This window comes from Piliocolobus tephrosceles, chromosome 1 (genome assembly GCF_002776525.5).
Source record: "Piliocolobus tephrosceles isolate RC106 chromosome 1, ASM277652v3, whole genome shotgun sequence".
In the NCBI taxonomy this organism is placed as follows: Eukaryota; Metazoa; Chordata; class Mammalia; order Primates; family Cercopithecidae; genus Piliocolobus; species Piliocolobus tephrosceles.
Genome location: NC_045434.1, coordinates 184,440,952 through 184,468,641, shown reverse-complemented (window position 1 = coordinate 184,468,641; position 27,690 = coordinate 184,440,952). Strand labels below are relative to the sequence as shown.

Here is a 27,690-nt window from a genome sequence, read left to right as displayed (position 1 = left end):
CTTTATATCAGTAATTCTTTAACATGAGCATGGTGGCTCATGCCTATAATCCTGGCTCTTTGGGAGGCCAATGCGGGTGCATCACTTGAGGTCAGAAGTTCCAGGCCAGCCTGGCCAACATGGTGAAACCCCGTCTTTGTACTAAAAATACAAAAATTGCTGGGCGTGGTGGTACATGCCTATGGTCCCAGCTACTGGGGAGGTTAAGGCACAAGAATTGCTTGAACCCAGGAGGCGAAGGTTGCAGTGAGCCAAGATCAGTCACTGCACTCCAGCCTGGGCAACACAGCAAGACTCTGTCTCAAAAAAAATAATAATAAAAAAATGGGCCGGGCGCGGTGGCTCAAGCCTGTAATCCCAGCACTTTGGGAGGCTGAGACGGGCGGATCACAAGGTCAGGAGATCGAGACCATCCTGGCTAACACGGTGAAACCCCGTCTCTACTAAAAAATACAAAAAACTAGCCGGGTGAGGTGGCGGGCGCCTGTGGTCCCAGCTACTTGAGAGGCTGAGGCAGGAGAATGGCGTAAACCCGGGAGGCGGAGCTTGCAGTGAGCTGAGATCAGGCCACTGCACTCCAGCCTGGGCAACAGAGCGAGACTCCGTCTCAAAAAAAAAAAAAAAAAAAAAATAAGGTTGGGTGCAGTGGTTCATGCCTATAATCCCAGCATTTTGTAGGGCCAAGGTGGGAGGATCACTTCAGCCCAGGAGTTTGAGACCAGCCTGGGCAACATAAGGAAACCCCATCTGTACCAAAAAGAAAAAAAAAAAAAAAAAGAAAGAAAAAAAGAAAAAAAACACAGAATAGATATAAAACACTTGGTTTCCTACTTTGCCATAAGAAGTCAAGAAATTATGTAAGTTAAAGAATCTTAGCACAGTCCCACTGAAGAGGTAATCTCTGTCAATATAAACAGTCTCAAATGACAGATAGGTTGTAGCATGTTGCACGCTGGGCAGGGATCACGCCTGCAATCCCAGCACTTTCAGAGGATGAGGCAGGCAGATCGCTTGGGTACAGGACTTTAAGAACAGCCTGGGCAACATGGTGAAACACCATCTCTACAAAAAATACAAAAATTAGCCAGGCATGGTGGCACAAGCTTGTAGTCCCATCGACTTGGGAATCTGAGGTGGGAGGATCACTTGAGTCTGGGAGGCAGAGACTGCAGTGAGCTGTGATTGCACCACTGTACTCCAGCCTGGGCAACAGAGTCGGAAGCCCAAGGTTCAAGCTGACCAAACAGCTGAACAGCCTGCTAAGCATAACTGAGAGTAAAGTGCCTGTAATTTAACAAAGTGGAGGGGTAAATACCTTACTTCTGTCTAACCAGCCAACAGTGAAATGTGACACAGATCCACTGAAAAGAAAATAAAAAGCCAGGACAGGCGTGGTGGCTAATGCCTATAATCCCAGTACTTTAGGAAGCCAAGGCAGGCAGGTCACCTGAGCTCAGGAGTTTGAGACCAGCCTGGCCAACATGCTAAAACCCTGTCTTTACTAAAAATACCAAAAAAATTAGCCAGGCGTGGTGGCAAGCGCCTGTAATTCCAGCTACTCGGGAGGCTGAGGCAGGATAATCGCTTGAAACCAGGGGGTGGAGGTTGCAGTGAGCTGAGATCACGCCACTGCACTCCAGCCTGGGCGAGAGAGCAAGACTCCGTCTCAGAAATTTTAAAAAAATTAAATTAAATTAAAAAAAAAAAGAAGAAAACAAAAAGGCTGCCATGAAAATGTTAATGGCAGAGAAAGCTACCACTGCTGGGAAAACAGGAAGCCTGGTGGCAGTCCTCTATGTGCTTCAGCAGTAGCTTCCCTCACATGCACTCCACTTTACTTTCCTCAAGAGGTATTTGGCTGCTGTGTTTCTATAGCCTGAAACACAAGCTTACTGAGGGCACTTCTATTTTTTCCTTTGTATCAGTCATTCTTTAATACATTAAAATCAATTCAGAAAACTATACATACAACCATTCAATCAAATTCTTGCATACAAGGGAGTTCACAGACCCAGGCTAAAAGCCCTGGTCTATACTCAGCACAGGGCTCTTCTCAAAGGAGAAACAATCAGTACTGCTGACTAATTCATTCCCCTTAAAAATGCAATAATTAGCTGGATGCGGTGGATCATACCTGTAATCCCAGCACTTTGGGAGGCTGAGGTGGGCGGATCACCTGAGGTCAGGAGTTCGAGACCAGCCTGACCAACATGGAGAAACCCCATCTCTAAGTAGCTGGGCATGGTGGCACATACTTGGAATCCCAGCTACTCGGGAGGCTGAGGTAGGAGACTCGCTTGAACCCAGGAGGCAGAGGTTGCAGTGAGCTGAAATCACACCATCACACTGCAGCCTGGGCAATATGAGTGAAACTCCATCTCAAAAAAAAAAAAAAAAAAGCAATAATGAGGTGCGGTGGCTCACGCCTGTTATCCCAGCACTTTGGGAGGCCAACGTGGGTGGATCACTTGAGGTCAGGAGTTCGACACCAGCCTGGCCAACATGGTGAAAGCCCATCTCTACTAAAAATAGAAAAATTAGCTGGGTGTGGGGAAGCTTGCCTGTAATCCCAGGTACTAGGGAGGCTGAGGCAGGAGAATTGCTTGAGCCCAGGAGACGGAGGTTGCAGGAGCCAAGATCGCACCACTGCACTCCAGCCTGGCGACAGAGCAAGACTCTGTCTCAGAAACAAAACAAAGGCTGGGCGTGGTGGCTCATGCCTGTAATCCCAGCACTTTGGGAGGCCAAGGCGGGCAGATCACGAGGCCAGGAGATCGAGACCATCCTGGCTAACACTGTGAAACCCCATCTCTACTAAAAATACAAAAAATTAGCCAGGCGTGGTGGCGGGCGCCTGTAGTCCCAGCTACCAAGAGGCTGAGGTGGGAGAATGGCATGAACCCAGGAGACGGAGCTTGCAGTGAGCTGAGATCATGCCACTGCACTCCAGCCTGGGTGACAGAGCGAGACTCCATCTCAGAAAAAAAAGATTAGCCAGGCACAGTGGCGCGTGCCTGTAGTCCCAGCTACTCGGGAGGCTGAGGCAGGAGAATCGCTTGCATCCAAGAGGCGGAGGTTGCAGTGAGCCGAGATTGCGCCATTGTACTCCAGCCTGGTGACAGAGCAAGACTCCGTCCATCTCAAAAACAAAAAACAAAAAAACAACCACAAAACAAAAAACAGAAATGCAGTAATAATACAACTGTCTCAGATTTTACATATCCACAACCTACTGCCTTTAATCCTGGATACACAAGGTATCAGGATGCTGACTCGAAGGAGGACAGGCCATTTGTACTGGCCTAGGAGACAGTAAATAAATGTTACTTACAGGAGACAGCATCTTCAATCTGTGTCACATTAGCAAAGTGAGCAGTGTTTGGGATGCCCAAACACCTCATGCCATGAGCGTGACGCCATTCCTGGGAGAAGAGAGAAGCAAAAGGATCATGTGAAATGGGAATAGCTGAACACAGAGCACTAACTCCATTCTACTCATAAATCCTAACACGGCCCTTTACAAGACTCCACCGAAAGGTAGCATTCCTTTTGTGTTTCATGTTTGTAAACCGCTGGCTGTGACTGACAAAAGGCTGGTATTTCAAAGAGGCATCGCATTGTTTGCCTCACTGGGTTGGCTTGTAAACCTAGATTCTAGACCCAGTAGTCTTACACATAAAACCTCTGGGTCAAGATCACAGGAAAACATCACAACTCTAACTACATCTCCCATATTGCGGGAGAACTCACCAAAGCCCCAGCAACTCCAAACACCTGCATGAATAGGGTTACTAATGGCAGGTCAGCATCATCTTTGTAGGTAAAGCAGAAGACTTTTATCAGGCACAACGATGTGGTGAGGAGAAAGCAAGGAGATTATACACTGACATGATGGCAGTTTTAGCTAAGGGATGGTAAATGGCACAGGCTTTATCTGGATGCCAACTCCAATCATTGTAGGAGGTGCTGAGAAGGATTCAGAACTCACTCATGAGCTCAGCAAAAAAGACCCAGGATCAATTAGTAATATGTATGACTCAAGAGAGGGGGAGAGGAGTTCATATAAATTTGTCATCCTTGGTCTAGCATAAATGTTTTCCATTCTGTAAAATGTCCTTCCAAAATCTAAGAACTAAAAGCAGAGTCCACTTAGAGGTGAGCCCACTTACAGCAGTACCACCCCGACAACACCCTGTCTCAAGAATGGTTTGATAAAGATCAGCCCCTTCATTTTTTTTTTTTCTCAAGAGGCAAAGATCCATTTAAGATCTGAAAGAGGTAAGCCCTATTTTTGATCTTGAGTATTAGCATTGGGGTAGAGGAATAACCAAGAAGTCAGAAGTTGGTCTAAAATGCTAGCAGAAAGACACAAACAGACAAGTGTTAAGAGCAGGCAAGAGAAACCCAAATAAGGTTTAAAGAGTGGAGTAGTAGAATTCCTCCAGAAACTATCTCAGGTATTTAAGACTAACATTGGTGCCAAAAGTCAAACGCCATGGGCTTGATTTTAAAACCATCCTTCTCTGATTCCCTTCGGCTCTGGACACCAGAGGTCCACATAGGCTACTCCTACTCTCTTCTCTGAAAGTCTCACGTTTTTACTTCAATTCCCAGAAAAAATGGCTCTGAATTCCTTACAGCAAAGTGTCGCTGGAAGGCTTTGGGTCCTCGGTAGGTGTAGTTTCCGCAAATCTCACAGTTGTAGTTGATATTTAGGCCATGAAGTTTATACAGCCAGTAGGGAATAGGCTAAAAAAGAAAAAAAAAACAAACAAGTAGTAGTGTTAGCCTACTAAACTCTGTATCTGTTTCCAAAATGGGGAATGGGGAGAAAGTGGTAGTTCTGAGACTTACTTTGCCATCCCAGCCAAGTGGCAGGTTTTTGGGGTTGTAAATGATCTCGTTCTCTTCATCTTCACTCTCACTCTCACTGATCTGCTCTTCCTCCTCCTCTTCTCGCTCTTCTCCTGTCCTGGCTTGCTTGCGCTGTACATTTTCATGAGTGAGATGTCGCTGTTCCTAAGGCAGGTCCATAAATGAAAAGTCAGAAAAAAGTAGTGCAGAATAAGAAGGGAAATTTCCTGTTTTCCTACAACTTTTGCTGACCCCTTACTTCCAAGGATAAGGTTCTTTCTTATAGAATAAAGGAAAATCTTGCCTTCATATCAGAACTCCTTATCAGTAGGCTCTACCTGAACCCAAAGAAAAGAGTAAAAGGTTTTACATTACTTGCCTGATTACTCATCTGAGGCTATTGTAGAACAACAGAAAACAGTCTCATCTATTCTGACTCTAAAATATTTCCTGGCTGGGTGTGGTGGCTCAAGCCTGTAATCCCACCACTTTTGGAGGCTGGGGTGGGAGAATCACTTGAGGCCAGGAGTTTGACATCAGCCTGGGCAACACAGTGGGATCCCATCTCTACAAAATATTTACAAATTGGCTAGGCATGGAGGTGTGCACCTGTGGTCCCAGCTATTCAGGAGGCTGAGTTAGGAGGACTGCTTGAGCCCAGGAGTTTGAGGATGCAGTGAGCTATGATCTCACCACTACACTCTAGCTTAGGCAACACAGTGAGACTCAATCTCAAAAAAAAAAAAAAAAGCACCCAATACAGGAGCACCCAGATTCATAAAGCAAGTCCTTAGAGACCTACCTACGAAGAGACTTAGACTCTCACACAATAATAATGGGAGACTTTAACACCCCACTGTCAACATTAGACAGATCAACGAGACAGAAAGTTAATAAGGATATTCAGGAATTGAACTCAGCTCTGCACCAAGCGGACCTAATAGACATCTGCAGAACTCTCCACCCCAAATCAACAGAATATACATTCTTCTCAGCACCGCATCACACTTATTCCAAAATTGACCACATAGTTGCAAGTAAAGCACTTCTCAGCAAATGTAAAAGAACAAAAATTAAAACAAACTGTCTCTCAGACCACAGTGCAGTCAAACTAGAACTCAGGATTAAGAAACTCACTCAAAACCACTCAACTACATGGAAACTGAACAACCTGCTCCTGAATGACGACTACTGGGTACATAACGAAATGAAGGCAGAAATAAAGATGTTCTTTGAAACCAATGAGGACAAAGATACAACATACCAGAATCTCTAGGACACATTTAAAGCAGTGTGTAGAGGGAAATTTATAGCACTAACTGCCCACAAGAGAAAGCAGGAAAAGATCTAAAATTGACACCCTAACATCACAATTAAAAGAACTTGAGAAGCAAGAGCAAACACATTCAAAAGTTAGCAGAAGGCAAGAAATAATTAAGATCAGAGCAGAACTGAAGGAGATAGAGACACAAAAAACACTTAAAAAAAATCAATGAATCCAGGAGCTGGTTTTTTGAAAAGATCAACAAAATTGATAGACCGCTAGCAAGACTAATAAAGAAGACAGAAGAATCAAACAGATGCAATAAAAAATGAAAAAGGGGATATCACCACTGATCCCACAAAAATACAAACTACCACCAGAAAATACTATAAACATCTCTATGCAAATAAACTAGAAAATCTAGAAGAAATGGATACATTCCTGGACATATACACCCTCCCAAAACTAAACCAGGAAGAAGCTGAATCCCTGAATAGACCAATAACAGGTTCTGAAATTGAGGCAATAATAGCCTACCAACCAAAAAAAGTCTAAGACCAGACAGATTCACAGCTGAATTCTACCAGAGGTACAAAGAGGAGCTGGTACCATTGCTTCTGAAACTATTCCAATGAATAAAAAAGAGGGAATTCTCCCTAATTCATTTTATGAGGCCAATATTATCCTGATACCAAAGCCTGGCAGAGACACAACAAAAAAAAGAGAATTTTAGACCAATATCCCTGATGAACATCCAATGCAAAAATCCTCGATAAATACAGGCAAACCAAATCCAGCAGCACATCAAAAAGCTTATCCACCATGATCAAGCTGGCTTCATACCTGTGATGCAAGACTGGTTCAACATACGCAAATAAATACACGTAATCCATCATATAAACAGAACCAAATACAAAAGCCACATGATTATCTCAATAGATGCAGAAAAGGCCTTTGACAAAATTCAACAGCCCTTCATGCTAAAAACTCTCAATAAACTAGGTATTGATGGGATGCATCTCAAAATAATAAGAGCCATTTATGACAAACCCACAGCCAGTATCATACTGAATGGGCAAAAACTGGAAGCATTCCCTTTGAAAACTGGCACAAGACAGGGATGCCCTCTCTCACCACTCCTATTCAACATAGTGTTGGAAGTTCTGGCCAGGGCAATCAGGCAAGAGAAAGAAATAAAGGGTATTCAATTAGGAAAAGAGGAAGTCAAATTGTCCCTGTTTGCAGATGACATGATTGTATATTTAGAAAACCCCATCGTCTCAGCCACAAATCTCCTTAAGCTGATAAGCAACTTTAGCAAAGTCTCAGCATACAAAATCAGGGTGCAAAAATCACAAGCATTCCTATACACCAAAAACAGACAGAGAGCCAAATCACGAGTGAACTCCCATTCACAATCACTTCAAAGAGAATAAAATACCTAGGAATTCAACTTACAAGGGATGTGAAGGACCTCTTCAAGGAGAACTACAAACCACTGCTCAATGAAATAAAAGAGGACACAAACAAATGGAAGAACATTCCACGCTCATGGATAGGAAGAATCAATATTGTGAAAATGGCCATACTGCCCAAGGTAATTTATAAATTCAATGCCATCCTCATCAAGCTACCAATGACTTTCTTCATAGAATTGGAAAAAAACTACTTTAAAGTCCACATGGAACCAAAAAAGAGCCCACATTGCCAAGACAATCCTAAGCCAAAAGAACAAAGCTGGAGGCATCACGCTACCTGACTTCAAACTATACTACAAGGCTATGGTAACCAAAACAGCATGGTTCTGATACCAAAACAGAGATATAGACCAATGGAACAGAACAGAGTCCTCGGAAATAATACCACCACATCTACAACCATCTGATCTTTGACAAACCTGACAAAAACAAGAAATGGGGAAAAGACTCCCTAATTAATAAATGGTATTGGGAAAACTGGCTAGCCATATGTAGAAAGCTGAAACTGGATCCCTTCCTTACACCTTATACAAAAATTAATTCAAGATGGATTAAAGACTTAAATGTTAGACCTAAAACCATAAAAACCCTAGAAGAAAACCTAGGCAATATCATTCAGGCCATAGGCATGGGCAAGGACTTTATAATTAAAACACCAAAAGCAATGGCAACAAAAGCCAAAATTGACAAATAGGATCTAATTAAACTAAAAAGCTTCTGCACAGCTAAAGAAACTATCATCAGGTGAACAGGCAACCTATAGAACAGGAGAAAATTTTTATAATCTACTCATCTGACAAAGGGCTAATATCCAGAATCTACAAAGAACTTAAACAAATTTACAAGAAAAAAATCAAACCACCCCATTAAAAAATGGGCAAAATATATGAACACGTCTTGAAAGAAGACATTTATGCAGCCGACACATGAAAAAATGCTCATCATCACTGGCCATCAGAGAAATGCAAATCAAAACCACAATGAGATACCATCTCACACCAGTTAGAATGGCGATCATTAAAAAGCCAGGAAACAACAGATGCTGGACAGGATGTGGAGAAATAGGAACACTTTTACACTGTTGTTGGGACTGTAAACTAGTTCAACCATTGTAGAAGACAGTGTGGCGACTCCTCAAGGATCCAGAACTAGAAATACCATTTGACCCAGCCATCCCATTATTGGGCATATACCTAAAGGATTATAAATCATGCTGCTATAAAGACACATGCACACATACATTTATTGCGGCACTATTCACAATAGTAACGACTTGGAACCAACCCAAGTGTCCATAAATGATAGACTGGATTAAGAAAATGTGGCGGCCGGGCTCGGTGGCTCAAGCCTGTAATCCCAGCACTTTGGGAGGCCGAGACGGGCGGATCACGAGGTCAGGAGATCGAGACCATCCTGGCTAACATGGTGAAACCCCCGTCTCTACTAAAAAATACAAAAAACTAGCCGGGCGAGGTGGCAGGTGCCTGTGGTCCCAGCTACTCCGGAGGCTGAGGCAGGAGAATGGCGTGAACCCGGGAGGCGGAGCTTGCAGTGAGCTGAGATCAGGCCACTGCACTCCAGCCTGGGCGACAGAGCAAGACTCCGTCTCAAAAAAAAAGAAAATGTGGCACATATACACCATGGAATACTATGCAGCCATAAAAAAAGATGAGTTCATACCCTTTGTAGGGACATGGATGAAGCTAGAAACCATTATTCTGAGCAAACTATCGCAAGGACAAAAAACCAAACACCGCATGTTCTCACTCATAGGTGGGAATTGAACAATGAGAATGCTTGGACACAGGGTGGGGAACATCACACATTGGGGCCTGTTGGGGGGTGGTGGGAGGGGGGGAGGGTTAGCATTAGGAGATATAATTTTATCTAATACTGTTGTATCTTTGTGTTTCCTGTTTCCTCTACCAGAAACTTTTTCTTCTCCCTCTTTTTACTTAGAAGACTCAAACTCACTGTATTCAGGTAAGTATCAAATTACATTGTAATTATTTGTCTCCATTAACCACAAAATGAGTTTCTCAAGGGCAAGAGGCTGTGTCATATTCACTATTGTATTAAAAAAATTTGCATAATGTCCAAAAACCAACAGACATCAACAAATAGTATAATAATGGCAAAAATCTTATTAGTTCATAGTGAGAGCAACTTCTGGAAAGCATTTGGCTAGAACTGGTTGGAATTCCAAAGAGAATAGTGCCATCTCCTGGCAGGGAAAGCAAAATGCTCTTAAAGGATGGAGGCCGGCCCGGTGGCTCCAGCACTCTGGGAGGCCAAGACAGGCGGATCACTTGAGGCCAGGAATTCAAGACCAGCCTGGCCAGCAAGAGAAAACCCTGTCTCCACCAAAAGTACAAATTAGCCAGGTGTGGTGGCACACACCTGTAGTTCCAGCTACCAGGGAGGCTGAGGCACGAGAATCACTTGAACCCAGGAGGCGGAGGTTGCAGTGAGCTGAGATCCTGCCACTGCACTCCAGCCTGGGTGACAGAGTGAGGTACTGTTTCAAACAAAAGGGAGGGAGCAAGTGGATAAACCTCATGTCAAGGGCATGAGTGGCCTCCCAGCCACTCACAAGACTGGCAACTCAGCCTTGAGTTGCCACACTAGCATAGCCCAAGGTCACAGTGGAGAATATGTCTCTCCAATGTCCAATGTCCAGCTAGCCTTTTACTGAAAGCAGTCATAACAGAATCACAGGTTACTAGTTCTACAGCTATTTATTATATGAATGGTCCTCGGAAGCAGAATGAAAATGTCCATGGCAATTAACAAAAACATGTAAACAAGCTATCTGACCCAGAGCTATCCACTAAAAGGACCATGCAAGTGTGTATAAAGGGAAAGGCTCTGAGATAGTTAAAAATCGGGCTGGGTGCGGTGGCTCACACCTGTAATCCCAGCACTTTGGGAGGCCGAGGCAAGCTGATCACGAGGTCAGGAGTTCAAGACCAGCCTGGCCAATACGGCAAAATCCCACCTCTACTAAAACTACAAAAAACTAGTCGGGCATGGTGGCACATGCCTGTAGTCCCAGCTACTCAGGAGGCTGAGGGAGGAGACTCACTTGAACCCTGAAGGTGGAGGTTGCAGTGAGCCCGGATTGCACCACCGCACTCCAGCCTGGGCGACAGAGGAAGACTGTCTCAAAAAAACACAAAAAAACAAAAAACCAAAAAAACTGTACACAGCAGACATGATCAGAAAGGCTGGTCTTCCGAAGGACTCCAGAGACATTGATCATCTTCTCTGGATGAGTGCTGCCATTTCTTCCACTTTTTCTTTCTGGAAAGAGATTTCTTTTCCACCTACTCCTCTCCCTACTTTCTCTCTGAGATAAGCATACTGGTCAGGCTAGGCCTTTCTCTACCCCAACCCACACTTCAGTTCTTCCTCAAATATTCAAGAAGAACATTCACTGCTAGCTTTGTACTACTAATATTCTAGCCCTACCAATTTTCTCACAATCTTATGAACATGTAAGTTGACTTACACAAGATGACTTATGAAAATGCCTTTTTATAAGTCATAACTGAAAGGCTGCTTTGAGTAGCCTTTGTTACTTGCCCTTTGAATGTCTGCTTTGTGGTCTACCCCTGAGTATTTTCTGAAGCTCAGGCACAGAATCTGCACTATTCTGGACATTATGTTGCGAGGGGACTCTATTCTCCATGCCTGGCTTTATGGGAATTGGACAATTTTGGAAGTATCGTCTAACAACAGAATAGGAACTTACTGAAGAGCCTCATACTCTGACCTCTATTTTGTGCCATACTAGTTTATCAGCTATCCACTCCTCTTTTGAACCTAATGAAAAAAATATCTTCCGTGAGTTCCTCTCCCTTTAACTCCTGTGCTTTATACCATTTTCCACTTTCAGCAGTCAGTCACTTACCCCAAGAATCTCTACATATTCATAGATCTGGGCTTCTAGAAAAGCAATGTCTTTGTTCCTCTCAGTGTCTCTGAGAAAAAGAAACAAGCTGTATCACTCAAGGATTCTCTCATCCATTGCTTTGTTCCCTATATCTGGGAACATTTATTGCACAACTGCATTAAAAATCCTAAGCACATGAGAAATACCATGCTATGAAAGCAAATGCTCTGTTCATCTCAGGACTCTATTGACAAATACTGAGGTTATTTCTCAGAATGCATGGAGGCTTCCTCTATGACCTCACCTGGAAGATGAAGGACATATCAAGACTGCTTACATTGCCATCATTATAATCTACAAAGGAAATGTGGTATGTAAGAGCAAGCTCTGCAGCAGGTAGACCTAGGCCCAAATCCTGACTCTGCTACTTAGAACTATGAGAGAGTGGACACATTCCATAACTTTTCTGAGTCCTTATCTGCAAAAACTCAGGATAGCAACTAATTTTCTGGGTTGTTGTGAATTAGAAAAAAAAAGTACATTAAGAAAATACTGGGCCAGACATGGTGGCTCATGCCTGTAATCCCAGCATTTTGGGAGGATAAGGCTGGCGATTACTTGAGGTTGGGAGTTTGTGACTAGCCTCACCAACATGGTGAAACCCTCTCTACTAAAAATACAAAAATTAGCTGGGCACGGTGGCTCACGCCTGTAATCCCACCACTTTGGGAGGCTGAGGCGGGTGGATCACGTGAGGTCAGGAGTTCATGACCAGCCTGGCCAACATGGTGAAACCCCGTCTCTACTAAAAATACAAAAACTAGCCAGGCATGGTGGTGCACGCTGGTAATCCCACCTACTTGGAAGAGTGAGGCAAGAGAATCGCTTGAACCAGGGAGGTGGAGGTTGCAGCGAGCTGAGATTGCGCCACTGCACTTCAACCTGGGTGACAGAGCAAGACTCCGTCTCAAACAAAAAAACAAAAAACACACAAAAATTAGCCAGTGTGGTGTTGCGTATCTGTAATCCCAGCTACTTGGGAGGCTGAGGCAAGAGAATCACTTGAACCCAGAAGGCAGAGGTTGCAGTGAGCTGAGATTGTGCCACTGCACTCTAGCCTGGGCAACAGAGCAAGACTCTATCTCAAAAAAGAAAAAAAAAACTACCCTGGGTCAGGCACAGTGGCTCACACCTATAATCCCAGCACTTTGGGAGGCCAAGGCGGGTGCATCACTTAAGCTCAGGAGCTGCAGACCAGCCTAGCCAACATGATGAACCCCCATCTCTACTAACAATACAAAAAATCAGCCATGTGTGGTGGTGTGTGGCTGTAGTCCCAGCTACTCAGGAGGCTGAGGCAGGAAAAGCCTTTGAACCCAGGAGGTGGAGGTTCCAGCCAGTAAGCTGAGATTGCACTACTGCACTCCAGCTTGGGTGACAGAGTGAGACTCTGTCTCAAAAAAAAAAAAAAAAGGAAAAAGAAAATACCTTGTCTAGGCCAGGCGCGGTGGCTCAAGCCTGTAATCCCAGCACTTTGGGAGGCCGAGACGGGCGGATCACGAGGTCAGGAGATCGACACCATCCTGGCTAACATGGTGAAACCCCATCTCTACTAAAAAATACAAAAAACTAGCCGGGCGAGGTGGCAGGCGCCTATAGTCCCAGCTACTCGGGAGGCTGAAGCAGGAGAATGGCGTAAACCCGGGAGGCGGAGCTTGCAGTGAGCTGAGATCCAGCCACTGCACTCCAGCCTGGGCGACAGAGTGAGACTCTGTCTCAAAAAAAAAAAAAAAAAAAAGAAAATACCTTGTCTAAGTGTGTAGCTCAAGAATTAGATTCAACTTTACCAAAAATAAGCTTAGAAAAATAGTTCTTGAACCTATTTAGCCTTTTAGCCTCTATAACCTATTAAAGGTGCCAAGAACACGGTTTCAAACTTAGAAACTTGACGTGCTCTCAATCAGATGAATACAGATGGTCCTTTGTTTCTATTAACAGTGATAGTATTCTCTATTAGCAGAGAGAAAGAGCAGACTGGATCTCTGTCGACCAATAACGGGGATAAAGCAGGCTTTAAAGTCTCCACTGTGGTTAAAAATTCTGCATGGGAATAACATTTAAAAGCCACAAGCAGCAGTGCAGTGCTACCCCAGCCACTCACCGCTTGGTGCCCTTTGACTTGGGATTTTTGGCAAACAAAGAGGTATCAAGTGACTCCAGGGACTTTCCTTTGGTGCTGAATAGTCTCTGGGCTCGCTCTTCTAGGGTCCTAAGGAGACAGGATGGCAAAGGATTTCAGGGTTACTTTACCACAGAGGCTCGCTTGTTTTTGCAGTGTGGAGCAACAGAAAAAAAATGGAATCAGAGCTACTTAGAAGACTGTGCAAACACATAGCAAATTGAATAGTTTTGATAGAAAAACCATTCCTTACCCGCCACATTTCAAGCCTAAAGCTAAGAGAGCAGATTTCAATCTGTCCAAACCCAGAGAGGCCAACTCCTGTACAAAGAAGAGAAAAATTACCATATTACATTAACAGATTTTTGGGAAACCCCAAATGCAGGCCAGAGGGTGGGTGTTACTGAGGCTGTGGCAGGACCACACATTTCATAGCCAACCTGACAGTAAGTCTAAACTCTCCAGAGGACTGAATCTGTAATTATCTTCAGACTTAACCATACTGGTAGTGTTCCATTTACTTTACTACAGCTTAATGTAGTTAGAATGATTATTTCAGTTTCCCAAGTACTAATTTTTTTCTTTTTACTTTGCTACTTTCTTTGTAGATGCTTGATCCCAAGAAATAGTGCCTTATCACAACACAACTATGGTATTAAAGACAGCAGAGCAGTCTTTAAAGATAGAAAAACAGACAGGAAGAACAGTACTACTGATGAAGGAAACATACCTCCCAGGAGGAGAATGCAGAGAGGTCAAGATGGGCTCCAGCATGGGTCAGAGCACTGCTTGTCTCTTTCTGGAAAGAACAACATGGTATTTATTAAGATCCAGGTTTAGGTCAGGCGTGGTGGCTCACACCTGTAATCTCAGCACTTTGGGAGGTCTAGATGGGTGAATTACTTGAGTTCAGGAGTTAGAGACCAGTCAGAGCAACATGGTGAAATCCCATCTCTACAAAAAAAAACACATGAATTAGCTGGGCATGGTGGCATGTGCCTGTGGTCCCAGTTACTCAGGAATCCAAGGCAGGAAGATCTCTTGAGCCCAGGAGGTTGAGGCTGCAGCAGTGAGGTATGATCATGCCACTGCACTCCAGACTAGAAGCCAGATGGAGACTTTGTCTCCCAAAAAACAAAACAAAGCAAAACAAAACAAACAAACCAACCACCAGGTTTAAGATGAAGGTAAGGTTGGTCCACATTCTCTCCCTGGAGAGTTCAGGAAAAACTCATGTTTATCCCCAGAAGTGAGAATGTAGATTCCTAACATATGATCTGATAAGCTCTTGGTCGGCAGGAACCACGTAACAGTAATGATGTGATTGGTGAAAATCTGGGCACAGTCAAAGGCAAGTGGACCCTGACAGTCTTGCTCCAAAGTACACACAAAAAAACCTCATATACGCCGGGTGTGGTGGCTCACACCTGTAATCCCAGCACTTTGGGAGGCTGAGGTGGGCAGATCACCTGAGGTCAGGAGTTTGAGACCAGTCTGACAAATATGGAGAAACCCCATCTCCACTAAAAACACAAAATTAGCTGGGTGTGGTGGCGGGTGCCTGTAATACCAGCTACTCGAGAGGCTGAGGCAGGAGAATCGCTTGAACCCAGGAGGCAGAGGTTGAGGTGAGCCGAGATCCTGCCATTGTACTCCAGCCTGGGCAACAAGAGCAAAACTCCGTCTCCACAAAAAAAAGAAAAAGAAAAACAAAAAAACATAGCATACTTGGCAGGGAATACCTCATTGTCACAAGTGATACCAAGGAATTGATACCCAATGCCCTAAAGTGGAAGCTCAAGATAAAGGAAAATAATTACTTCTATTCCTTGGCATGTCCACCATTCACACCCCACTGAAGCTCACCGGCCATCCAGGAAAGGTTCCATTCTCCCATTTCTTCTCAAACTCAGCCTGAATCTTCCCAAAAAGTTCATTCTGATCTTGGAGAGGCTTCACTCTATCTGTGTAATCCTGAAGGTACTCGAGCAGCATCTCTAGGTATCTACAGAGGAACATACAATGCAGAGAAAGCAAAAAGGGTTTCTATTTTTGGTATCTTGTTATTCCCTGTAGAATATATAGTACTTACAATTCTAGTAATGCTCTTTTTAATGCTTTTTTTTTCTTTTTTGAAATGGACTTCCGTTCTTCTTGCCCAGGCTGGAGTGCAACGGCAGGATCTCAGCTCACCACAACCTCCGCCTCCCGGGTTCAAGTGATTCTCCTGCCTCAGCCTCCCGAGTAGCTGGGATTACAGGCATGCGCCACCACGCCCGGCTAATTTTGTATTTTTTTTTTTTTTGAGATGGAGTCTCGCTCTGTCGCCCAGGCTGGAATGCAGTGGCACAATCTTGGCTCACTGCAAGCTCCGCCTCCCAGGTTCACGCCATTCTCCTGCCTCAGCCTCCCAAGTAGCTAGGACTACAGGTGCCCGCCACCACGCCCGGCTAATTTTTTTGTATTTTTAGTAGAGACGGGGTTTCACCGTGTTAGCCAGGATGGTCTCGATCTCCTGACCTCGTGATCCGTCCGCCTCGGCCTCCCAAAGTGCTGGGATTACAGGTGTGAGCCACCGCACCCGGCTAATTTTGTATTTTTTTTTTTTTTTTGAGACGGAGTCCCTCAGTCGCCCAGGCTGGAGTGCAGTGGCACGATCTCAGCTCACTGCAAGCTCCGCCTCCTGGGTTCACGCCATTCTCCTGCCTCAGCCTACCAAGTAGCTGGGACCACAGGTACCTGCCACCACGCCCAGCTAATTTTTTGCATTTTTAGTAGAGATGGGGTTTCACCGTGTTAGCCAGGGATGGTCTCGATCTCCTGACCTTGTGATCTGCCCACCTCGGCCTCCCAAAGTGCTGGGATTACAGGTGTGAGCCACCACGCCCGGCCTAATTTTGTATTTTTAATAGAAACAGTGTTTCTCCACGTTGGTCAGGCTGGTCGCAAACTCCTGACCTCAGGTGATCCGCCTGTCTTGGCCTCCCAAAGTGCTGGGATTACAGGTGTGAGCCACCGTGCCCGGCCAATATTCATTTTTAAATGAACTTAGAATGGACATTTTTCCCAACATGTCATTTTGATTCTGACCTTTCCCACCTCCTTTTATTCTCATAAAACGATGCTAAATACTAAGGTCTTAATTACCTCACATAATAAAGAGGGGAAATTAAGGGTATAAAATCACTAATCAGGGGAGTAATTAACAAAAACATAAATTTTTCACTTATACATCACACCTAAGCATCTCACTTCAGTCACAATCTGAGAAAGTCTAATTTTTTCCCATAAAACTCCGAAAACACAGAAGTCCCAGAGTGGGAGAGTTCCTTCTATAATGAGACAAAATTAAGAACAGTATGGGCATATGATGGAAGATGTGCCCACAGATACACCTTTGTCCACATCCAGAGTATTGCAAAGGTTTTAAAACCACATCATTCATAACCCCATCCTCCAATGAACCTGGAAGTACGCCTTCATGTATGCATTCCAGGCAACAAATTCAGAACTTCACCCTCAAAAACTTCACATTATCTTCTTTTTTTTTTTTTTTTTGAGACGGAGTCTCGCTCTGTCGCCCAGGCTGGAGTGCAGTGGCCGGATCTCAGCTCACTGCAAGCTCCGCCTCCCGGGTTTTCGCCATTCTCCTGCCTCAGCCTCCCGAGTAGCTGGGACTACAGGCGCCCGCCACCTCGCCTGGCTAGTTTTTTGTATTTTTTAGTAGAGACGGGGTTTCACCGTGTTAGCTAGGATGGTCTCGATCTCCTGACCTCGTGATCCGCCCGTCTCGGCCTCCCAAAGTGCTGGGATTACAGGCTTGAGCCACCGCGCCCGGCCTTCACATTATCTTCTAATCAAATCCAGGAGAGACCCAGAAGCTATTAATGCCTACCTCTTATACTCTGCATTCTTCCTTTCTTTAGGAATGTCAAATAATTGGTCAAAGATGGACAGGTATGTGATATAATCCAGCTTCTTCAAAGAGGGAAGAAATGACAAGAAATTCAGTTAGGTATTTATACTGCAACAACTTACAACATAATCTCCAATAAGTGAGATCAAAATTGAATGTTTTCTAACAAAGTAACAAGGGCTGGCTAATTTTTGTTTTTTTCTGCTTTCTCATCATTCAATCCTACTACAATTGGAGTGTTAATTTCACTGGACTGAAGGAAAATATCAGACATACTTAACTTTATAAAATAAACATCGATTTAATGAACATTAAACCAAAAGAAACATTGGTCGATTATTACCTCACACTAGGGTCTTGGTTAAAGACTCTGACATCCTAAAACAAGGTCCTCAAAGGTGCCATTTGTTCACGCAAGTAACTACTTATTGAGCATCTTTGTACCAAGTATGGGGTACAGAAGACAACAAAACAGGCAAGGGACCTGACTTGTCCACATGGAACTTGAAGTTTGGTCACTGCACTTCTGGAACATTTCCTCACAACTCCATGAGGAATCTAATCAAGTATTTCCTTATGATCCTTTTGAGATTGCCATATTAAACCCCATCTCGTCCTAAGCTATTTTTTTTTTTTTTTTTTGAGACAGAGTTTGGCTCTTACTGCCCAAACTGGAGTGCAATGGCATGATCTCGGCTCACTGCAACCTCCACCTCCCAGGTTCAAGCGATTTTCCTGCCTCAGCCTCCTGAGTAGCTGGGATTAGAGGCATGTGCCACCACGCCTGGCTAATTTTTTCTATTTTTAGTAGAGACAGGGTTTCTGCATGTTGGTCAGGCTGGTCTTGAACACCCGACCTCAGGTGATCCACCCGCCTTGGCCTACCAAAGTGCTGGGGTTACAGGTGTGAGCCACTGTGCCCAGCCCGTGATAAGCTATGTTTAAACATCTTTAAGAAAAGACATTAAATAGCTTTTTGCTGACAGAAAGATCACGTTGTTGTGTCTTTCACGTATTGTGTCTAAAACAGGGACACCTAGAAGAAAACATAAATCTGGGTGGGCACAGTGGCTCATGCCTGTAATCCCAAGGCTTTGAGAAGCTGAGGCAGGAGGATTGATTAAGTTCAGGAGTCCAAGACCAGCCTGGGACAACATGGTGAAACCCTATTTCTTTTTTTTTTTTTTTTTTTCTTTTGGAGACAGAGTCTCGCTCTGTCACCCAGGCCGGAGTGCAGTGGCGCCATCTTGGCTCACAGCAAGCTCCGCCTCCGGGGCTCAGGCCAATTCTCCCGCCTCAGCCTCCCGAGTAGCTGGGACTACAGGCGCCCACCACCATGCCCGGCTAATTTTTTGTAGTTTTAGGAGAGACGGGGTTTCACTATGTTAGCCAAGATGGTCTCCAACTCCTGACCTCGTGATCCGCCCACCTTGGCCTCCCAAAGTGCTGGGATTACAGGTGTGAGCCACCGCGCCCGGCCAGTGAAACCCTATTGCTACAAAAAAAAATTTTTTTTTTTGGATGGAGTTTTGCTCTTGTTGCTCAGGCTGGAGTGCAATGGCGCAATCTCGGCTCACCGCAACCTCCGCCTCTTAGGTTCAAGTGATTCTCCTGCCTCAGCCTCCTGAGTAGCTAGGATTACAGGCATGCGCCACCATGCCCAGCTAATTTTGTATTTTTAGTAGAGACAGGGTTTCTCCACGTTGGTCAGGCTGGTCTTGAACTCCCGACCCCAGGTGATCTGCCTGCCATGGCCTTCCAAAGTGCTGGGATTACAGGCATAAGCGACTGCGTCCGGCCAGGAAAATGGTATTTATTTTAAAAAAAAGGCCGGGCGCGGTGGCTCAAGCCTGTAATCCCAGCACTTTGGGAAGCCGAGACAGGCGGATCACGAGGTCAGGAGATCGAGACCATCCAGGCTAACACGGTGAAACCCCGTCTCTACTAAAAATACAAAAAATTAGCCGGACGAGGTGGCCGGTGCCTGTGGTCCCAGCTACTCGGGAGGCTGAGGCAGGAGAATGGCATGAACCCGGGAGGTAGAGGTTGCAGTGAGCTGAGATCCAGCCACTGCACTCCAGTCTGGGCGACAGCAAGACTCCGTCTCAAAAAAAAAAAAAATTTAAAGAAATCTTATGTAAGGCTGGGTGCAATGGCTCACTTCTATAATCCCAACACTTTGTGAGGCCAAGGCAGGCGGACTGCTTGAGCTCAGGAGTTTAAGACTAGCCTTGGCAACATGGCAAAACTCCATCTCTACACAAAATACAAAAAACTAGCTGGGCATGGTGGCACACGCCTGTAGTCCCAAGTACTTGGGGCTGAGGCAGGATCCATCACTTGACTCCAGGAGGTCTAGGATACAGCGAGCCAAGGTCATGCCACTGCACTCCAGCCTGGGTGACAAAATGAGACCCTGTCTCAAAAAAAAAGAAAAAAAAAAAAGATTTATTTTGGCAAAGGTAGAATACGCTTGTTGTATTGATAATGGGCTGGGTACAGTGGCTCATGCCTGTAATCCCAACACTGTGGGAGGCTGAGACAGGAGGATCACTTGAGGTGAAGAGTTTGTGGCCAGCCTGGGCAACACTGCAAGATCCCTTCTTTACAAAAAATACAAAAATTAGCCAAGTGTGGTGGTGGTATGCACCTGTATCCTCAACTACTCAGAAGGCTAAGGCAGGAGGATCACTTGAGCCCAGAAGTCGAGGTTACAGTGAGCAAAGATCACACCATGGTAAGACCTCATCTCAAAAATAAAAACATAAACTTTATTAATAAATAAATATGCTTGTTTTCACTGTAGAAAACTTCCTTTTGAATAGTATTTCATTCCAAGAAAGCATATCACCTCTTTAATATTTACATAACAGTTTTAAAACACAAGGAAGACACTTTACAATGGCTTCGTGTCTACTAGTCCCAGTCTAGTGTCCTGACTCACTTCGAGAATCAGAACCTCTCTGCCCTTTCCCAGGTCTTACCTCGGATGCCTTCAGGTTAATGTACTTGAGGTAACAGTCATGGAGATCGAGATAACGACCATATCCCTCTTCATCTGTGAACTCCACCAAGTCTGAGGGAATCAGATACATCAATGATTCAGTTTATACACAGCACTCTCTTGGACTTACCTTCTCAAATGGACTGCTTGTTCCTAGTTTCCTGAGGCAGCACTTCACCCAAATATCCTCCCTTTGCTCACAATATAACCTCCAATAAGTTAAGTGAGATCAAAAGTGAGTGTTCTCTTACAAGGTAACAAGGGCTGACTCATTTTAGTATTGTGAACTAAAGTGAACAATCTTTGGCTTTCCAAGCCAGTAAATGTGAGGTAGGAGAGAACAAAATGAACATTGTGCGCCCAAGACCAATTTAGGATGTTACTCTAGCCCAGAAACCAGCAAAGACAAAACCAGCAAGAAATTCTGGCTATAAATATATCTGAGGCCATGGCTGCAAATCTGAGCTGTAATTAACCTGTACTTTTGCTGGTGCCGAATGAAATTTTCACCTCTACTTACTTTGTGCCTCTTCACTTGGATTCTCTCGAGCCTTCAGGAGCTCCTCAAATTCCACTGACATTGGCACACAGATCTGAGGGGAAAAGTAAAAGCTCAGGTGGATTTTTCTTTTTTGTTTTTGAGACGGACTCTGCTCTGTTGCCCAGGCTGGAGTGCACTAGCACAATCTTGGCTCACTGCAACCTCTACTTCCCAGGTTCAAGCAACTCTCCTGCTTTGGCCACCCGAGTAGCTGGGACTACAGGCACGCACCACCACGCTTGGCTAATTCTTGTATTTTTAGTGGAGACAGGGTTTTGCCACGTTGCCCAGGCTGGTCTTAAACTCCTAAGCTCAAGTGATCTGCCCAGTTTGGCCTCCCAAAGTGCTGGGATTACAGGCATGAACCATTGTGCCCGACCTCAGGTGGATTTTTCAATGTAAAAGTTGCAAGATCACAGAAATGAAATACATAGAAAGTTGGACTTCTGATGATTTATTTGGCCTTGATTTTTCACTAGGAACCTACTACTGTTCTCCAGTTACCTTGTTTTTCCCCGCTTTTTTGTATTGTTTGAGTAAAACTCACTAAAGTAACACATGCTCACAAAACCTCAAAAGTCCACCTTTATTAATTCTCCTGAGAACAGGTAACCACTGTTAACACAGCTTTTGCTATGCCACTGGTTCCCAAACTTTGCTGCATATAAGAATCACCTGGGGAGTTTTTTTTTTTCTAATCCTGATGCACCTGATACCAATTAAATCAAAGGAAGGCAGGTAGCAGTACATTTTAAAGATCCCCAGGTGGCTCAAATATGCACAAAGTTTGGAAAACAGTGCTCCATATATTTAAATATATGTATTTGTACAAGTACATTCATGCCTGCATACGTTATTTTATTTTATTTTTTAGCATAAAAGACTTGCTTCTGACACTTACTATATCTTGGGCATCCTTCTAACCAGTTATTTAAGCATTTATTCCTTGTTACCTTTTGACCATGGCTGGAATAAGGTTAACACATCAGAATGGTATTCGTTTATTCTCTCTTGGTTAGCAGAAGACCTCATTCTCTATCCTCCAAGGGGCCTGTGTGTGTGAGGATCCCTTCGCTTACCTCCACACCACGTACTGCAATAAACAGCCTCTATTTTTTTGCTGTTTTTAATCTCTTCCTTTTTCCCTGTGCTCCTTCAAATAAGTATGCTTCTTTATCTTCCTCAATACCCTCCTGTTTCTCCCCTTCTTTTTCCTACCAGATTTTTTTTTTTTTTTTTTTTTTTTTTGAGACGGAGTCTTGCTCTGTGGCCCAGGCTGGAGTGCAGTGGCTGGATCTCAGCTCACTGCAAGCTCTGCCTCCTGGGTTCACGCCATTCTCCTGCCTCAGCCTCCCGAGTAGCTGGGACTATAGGCGCCCGCCACCTCACCTGGCTAGTTTTTTGTATTTTTTAGTAGAGACGGGGTTTCACCGTGTTAGCCAGGATGGTCTCAATCTCCTGACCTTGTGATCCGCCCGTCTCGGCCTCCCAAAGTGCTGGGATTACAGGCTTGAGCCACCACGTCCAGGGATTTTTTTTTTTTTTTTTTGACGGAGTCTTGCTCTGTTGCCCCGACTGGAGTGCAGTGGAGTGATATCAGCTCATTGCAACCTCCATGTCCTGGATTCAAGTGATTCTCCTGCCTCAGCCTCACAAGAAGCTGGGATCACAGGTGTGCACCACCAAGCCCAGCTAATTTTTGTGTTTTTAGTAGAGATGGGTTTCACCACGTTGGCCAGGCTGGTCTCACTCTTGACTTCGTGATCCGCCTGACTCAGCCTCCCAAAGTGCTGGAATTACAGGCGTGAGCCACTGAACCCGGATGCTACCAGCCTTTCAAATGCATGTTCCATACTCCATACTTCTACTTCCCCATTACCCATCTTTACCTTGTGACCAGATTTCCATTCCTACTACTTTAATGAAACAGCAATCCTGGCAGTTATCAATCAATAAGTTGACACCATGACTGCCTTTCTGAAACTCTCTTTTGCTTAACTTCTGTAAAGCAACATCACCTGGAGTGGTGATGTGACCTTTCTGATGGAAGCCTTCCCAGGCCCTTTTTCTCTTAACTACCTTATTATAAGTGAGCTCCAGAGTATATGAGGGCTAGGCATGGTGGCTCACGCCTGTAATCCCAGCACTTTGGAAGGCCGAGGTGGGCGGATTATGAGGTCAGAAGATCGAGACTATGCTGGCTAACATGGCGAAACCCTGTCTCTACTAAAAAATACACAAAATTAGCTGGGCGTGGTGGTGGGCACCTGTAGTCCCAGCTACTCAGGAGGCTGAGGCAGGAGAATGGTGTGAACTTGGGAGGTGGAGTCTGCAGAGAGCAGAAATCGCGCCACTGCACTCCAGCCTGGGCAACAGAGTGAGAGTCCATCTCAAAAAAAAAAAAAAAAAAGACAGAGTTAGGAGCATAATTTATTGGGGGGAGTAATTTCTGTGAAAGATAAAAAGGAGGAGAAACCAGGATTAGGCCAGGATAGCCTAGACCACAATGTATACTGGACAAAATCTTGACCCACCCAATGGGGAGCTGTGGAGCAAAGATTACTCATCAGAGGAGTCTCACAGTGGACCAAATTGCTGGGCCCTAGTACCCATACTGTGCTCAGTCACTGGCCGGGAGCTGCCCACGAAATGTGGCCTTGGCTTTTTTTTTGAGATGAAGTCTCACTCTCGTCCCTCAGGATGGAGTGCAATGGCGCATCTCGGCTCACTGCAACCTCCGCCTCCCGGGTTCAAGTGATTCTCTTGCCTCAGCCTCTCAAGTAGCTGGAATTACAGGTGCATGCCACCATGCCTGGCTAATTTTTGCATTTTTAGTAGAGATGGGGTTTCACTATGTTCGTCAGGCTGGTCTCGAACTCCTGACCTCAGGTGATCCGCCGACCTCGGCCTCCCAAAGTGCTGGGATTACAGGTGTGAGCCATCGCGCCCGGCCGGCCTTGGCTTAAAAGCTGAGGGAGATGCTGAAAACACTGTAGTTGTAGGATGTCAGCTAACTATGGTCCTTGCACCTAAATGGCAAGTTCTTTCTTGAAGTGCATTTGAATAGCACATGTCCAGTTTCCTTTATACCTTTCCTTTAGTATGCTTTAAAGATAGGTCTGGAGAAAATACTTTTCGGAGGACATACCTCATTTGGGTGCTTCCGGTGGAATTCCTTTATTTGCTTGAGTCTGTTATAGAATTCAGCAAACTCATTGGGTCCTGAAATGGCATTGAGCTCCTCCTTTCGTAATCTGCAGTTTCAGGAAAATTTCAAAGAAGATAGAGCACAAAGTCAGTCCTCTAACCATGGCTCCTCAGAAGCACTAACTCCTAAATTAGCTGTGACTGTCACTTACCCATCCTTATCATCATACAAATCCCTCAGGTTCCCACTGACTTCCATATACCTCTGAAAGGCAAATACAAAACCATCAGAATGAGGCAATTTGCACAAATGTAGAGCTAAGCAAACAACAAGGGCTTTCCAATCAAAGCCCAGGGCAATCTCAAGAGATATGGACATGGTCTTAACAGTTCTGTGCTTCCTAGTAACTTTAACAGCCCTGTTTCCTGGTTAGTTTTTCAACAGCCCTTTAACAGCCCTGATTTCTGGTTAGTTTTTTAAGCAGGTTGATTGGAACATTACCTAAATGATAACATTTAAGGGGTGGCTCCTATTTTTACATACCACTGATGCCTAACTTTCCCTGTAACAGACTCACCCTCTTTAGCTAAACACTAGCTCCCACCTAACATCCTCAAAGATAAAGATGATATTCACTGTTTCAAAAAGCTTGACTGAGGAGTAGACAGGCTAAATAAACATTACATAGGCTTCCTTTGTAGTCAAAATATACTAATTCAGGATGGTACAGGTACATAGTCCCTCCTCCAAAACTTTTGGGACCAGATTTGTTTCAGAATTTGAAATTTTTAAGTTCAGAAAAGGTATCACATATTATGTAACATCCCTAGTGGAATCTGGAGCACACAGTTCTGCAGTAAACCTTGTACCTTATTTACTAAGTGGGATAAATTAAAGACCACAGAAAGCCTATCACAGGTTCAGGCCAGTAAACCTGTCAAGTGAGATCAGGTCAGATTTTGACACCAAATAATCACCCAAGGGGAAAAAAAGAAAATCCTTGGTTTTCAGAGTATTTTGGGGCTCAGAGCTTGTAATCTGATCATCTCCTGCAAATTAGAAGGTCCAAGTAGGTCTTTTATTCCTTTTTAAACAGGTTTCAAACGTACCCAAGAGTAAGGAACATAGTAAAATGAACCTCCATTTACTCATCACCCTGTTTAAAAATTTAAATAGCATCTTGTTTTTCTTTTAAGTAATAAATTGAACTACTACCAGACAAATGCAGTTTAGTAGTCCAAAACACTTTAAAGCAATATCCTGGGAGAAAAACACTAATATACGGTATACCTACATATATATATATATATATTTTTTTTTTTTTTTTTTAAAGCAAGGATTGTAGCTATGCACCTGAGTCATGGACTCCTCCTAACTACTGTTTGCACATCCAAGGGATACAGGATGCTGTAAGAACGGACACGTGTAAGCCGGGCGCGGTGGCTCACGCCTGTAATCCCAGCACTTTCAGAGGCCGAGGTAGGTGGATCACGAGGTCAGGAGTTCGAGACCAGCCTGACCAACATGGTGAAACTCCGTCTCTACTAAAAATGCAACAGAGCGAGACTACGTCTCAAAAGAAAAAAAAAAAGGCACCTTTCCGATTAATGAAGAATGCGTTAAGAGTTCCCCATTCAGAGAACTGAGGAAGCACCCTTACGTTCGGCAGCCTGTGGACATCCGTCCAGGCAGAGAGCCCGCGACTGGCCAATCCGGTTACCTTTGGCCAGTGCTCATGCTGAGACCCCGCACTTCACTTCCCCTCTCTTTTCCCGCCCTCGCCAACCCAAAGAGAGACAGACAGCTGGGCACTCACATCTTGCATGGCCCGAGTGCGGTGATCAGAATTGATCTGGTCCCGGAGCTGAAAAAGCAAACGGTGACACAAACGCCGTTAGCTTGCGTTCTGGAATAGAAAAGGCCGCCCGAGGGCGGAGCTTACCCGCTCAGGTTTTAGCAGCTGAGGAAGAAAGGCCTCTGGGGCTCTGGACCCCGGGAGGAGGCTACCAAGACCGGAGCTCGGAGAGGGAGCCCAGGAGGAGGCAGGAGGCGGAGTGCGGGGAGGCTCTGAGGGCCAAAGCAGGCTCTCAGAGGTCAAACACGGGATTGAGGCCCATGCCCCTGCCGCAGCCCCTGCTCAGGCCCCACTCACCGTAGACTTCTTAGTGAGCATCTCTTTAGCCATGACGTCCATGAGCCGTTCCTTCTCCTCATGATAGCGCCGCTGCTGCTCCAGTATTGTCTCCATCTTCCCTTAGCCGCAGCCTCCCAATTCAGACCACCTACACGGCCGGAAGTAACTCCTGCCGCCCGGCGCGCCAGAGTCCCCACGTTGCGCATCCGGCTGCATCAAAGTTCCGTGAGCGCCGGAAGTGCCCGGGGACTTAGGAAAACATGAGCACCACAAGGAATGCCAGTCTATGTTATGGAGATGGCAACAGTGCCACCTGCTGGTGGGAGGTGTGGTGGCGCGATGCCGAGAGGTTTGCAGATACCTCCAGGGGGCATAGGAAAACCCAAGAGCCCGAGGTTCAGCGGACGGCTTCCTGGGGCTTGCTGGGGGGTCGGCTGGGCGGGCAGGTACACTATGTGGACTGCGCGAACAGTTGGAGTCCGGATGGGAGATGGGAAACCGGAACTTGAGGACGCAGCTTTCAGCGTAAATTATGATAACGTTTTCTCCTTCTCTGGACCTCAGCACCTTTCTCAGTAAAATGGGAATAGTGGGGTTTTGCTGGTGGTGTTTTTAAAGAAATTCACATGTGAGGCTGGGCGCGGAAGCTCACGCCTGTAATCCGGCACTTTGGGAAGCGGAGGCGGGCGGATCACTTGAGATCAGGGGTTCGAGACCAGCCTGGCCAACATGGTGAAACCCCGTCTTTACTAAAAACAAACAAACAAAAATTAGCCGGGCGTGGTGGCACACACCTGTAGTCTCAGCTACTCCGGAGGCTGAGGCAGGAGAATCTCTTGAACCTGGGAAGCAGAGATTGCAGTGAGCTGAGATCGTGCCACTGCTACACTCCAGCCTGGGCAACAGAATGAGACTCAGTCTCAAAAAAATAAATAAATAAAAGAAAAAAGGAAGAAAGAAATTCACGTGTAGAAACGACTTGTCTATCAGCAGGGAATATGTTAAATAAAATACTGTGCATCCAATGAGGTCAGGAGATCAAGACCATCCTGTCTAACATGGTGAAACCCCATCTGTACTAAAAATACAAAAAATTAGCTGGGCATGGTGGCGCACGCCTGTAGTCACAGCTACTCGGGAGGCTGAGGTCGGAGAATCGCTTGAACCCAGGAGGCAGACATTGCAGTGAGCTGAGATCAAGCCACTGCACTCCAGCCTGGGCGACAGAGATAGACTCCATCTCAAAAAAAGTAAAATAAAATAAAATACTGTGCATC

The 27,690-nt window shown here is 45.1% G+C and overlaps 1 protein-coding gene across 1 annotated transcript in view; it reads right to left on the bottom strand.

Annotated features, from left to right (window-relative positions):
- SF3A3 (splicing factor 3a subunit 3) overlaps positions 1 to 27,157 on the bottom strand; it is a 33,511-nt gene extending 6,354 nt beyond the window's left edge. Inside the window, exons 1-15 of the mRNA XM_023196466.2 lie at positions 26,432 to 27,157; positions 26,096 to 26,143; positions 24,491 to 24,543; positions 24,280 to 24,385; positions 21,111 to 21,183; positions 20,571 to 20,662; positions 17,566 to 17,648; positions 15,537 to 15,675; positions 14,401 to 14,469; positions 13,924 to 13,991; positions 13,653 to 13,760; positions 11,510 to 11,579; positions 4,855 to 5,019; positions 4,639 to 4,749; positions 3,332 to 3,422 (exon numbers count right to left, since the gene is read on the bottom strand). Coding sequence (XP_023052234.1) covers positions 3,332 to 3,422; positions 4,639 to 4,749; positions 4,855 to 5,019; positions 11,510 to 11,579; positions 13,653 to 13,760; positions 13,924 to 13,991; positions 14,401 to 14,469; positions 15,537 to 15,675; positions 17,566 to 17,648; positions 20,571 to 20,662; positions 21,111 to 21,183; positions 24,280 to 24,385; positions 24,491 to 24,543; positions 26,096 to 26,143; positions 26,432 to 26,527 — 1,372 coding nt within the window. The 5' untranslated portion in view covers positions 26,528 to 27,157. The remainder of the gene's footprint in view (positions 1 to 3,331; positions 3,423 to 4,638; positions 4,750 to 4,854; positions 5,020 to 11,509; positions 11,580 to 13,652; positions 13,761 to 13,923; positions 13,992 to 14,400; positions 14,470 to 15,536; positions 15,676 to 17,565; positions 17,649 to 20,570; positions 20,663 to 21,110; positions 21,184 to 24,279; positions 24,386 to 24,490; positions 24,544 to 26,095; positions 26,144 to 26,431) is intronic.
- Positions 27,158 to 27,690: the final 533 nt, after the last annotated feature.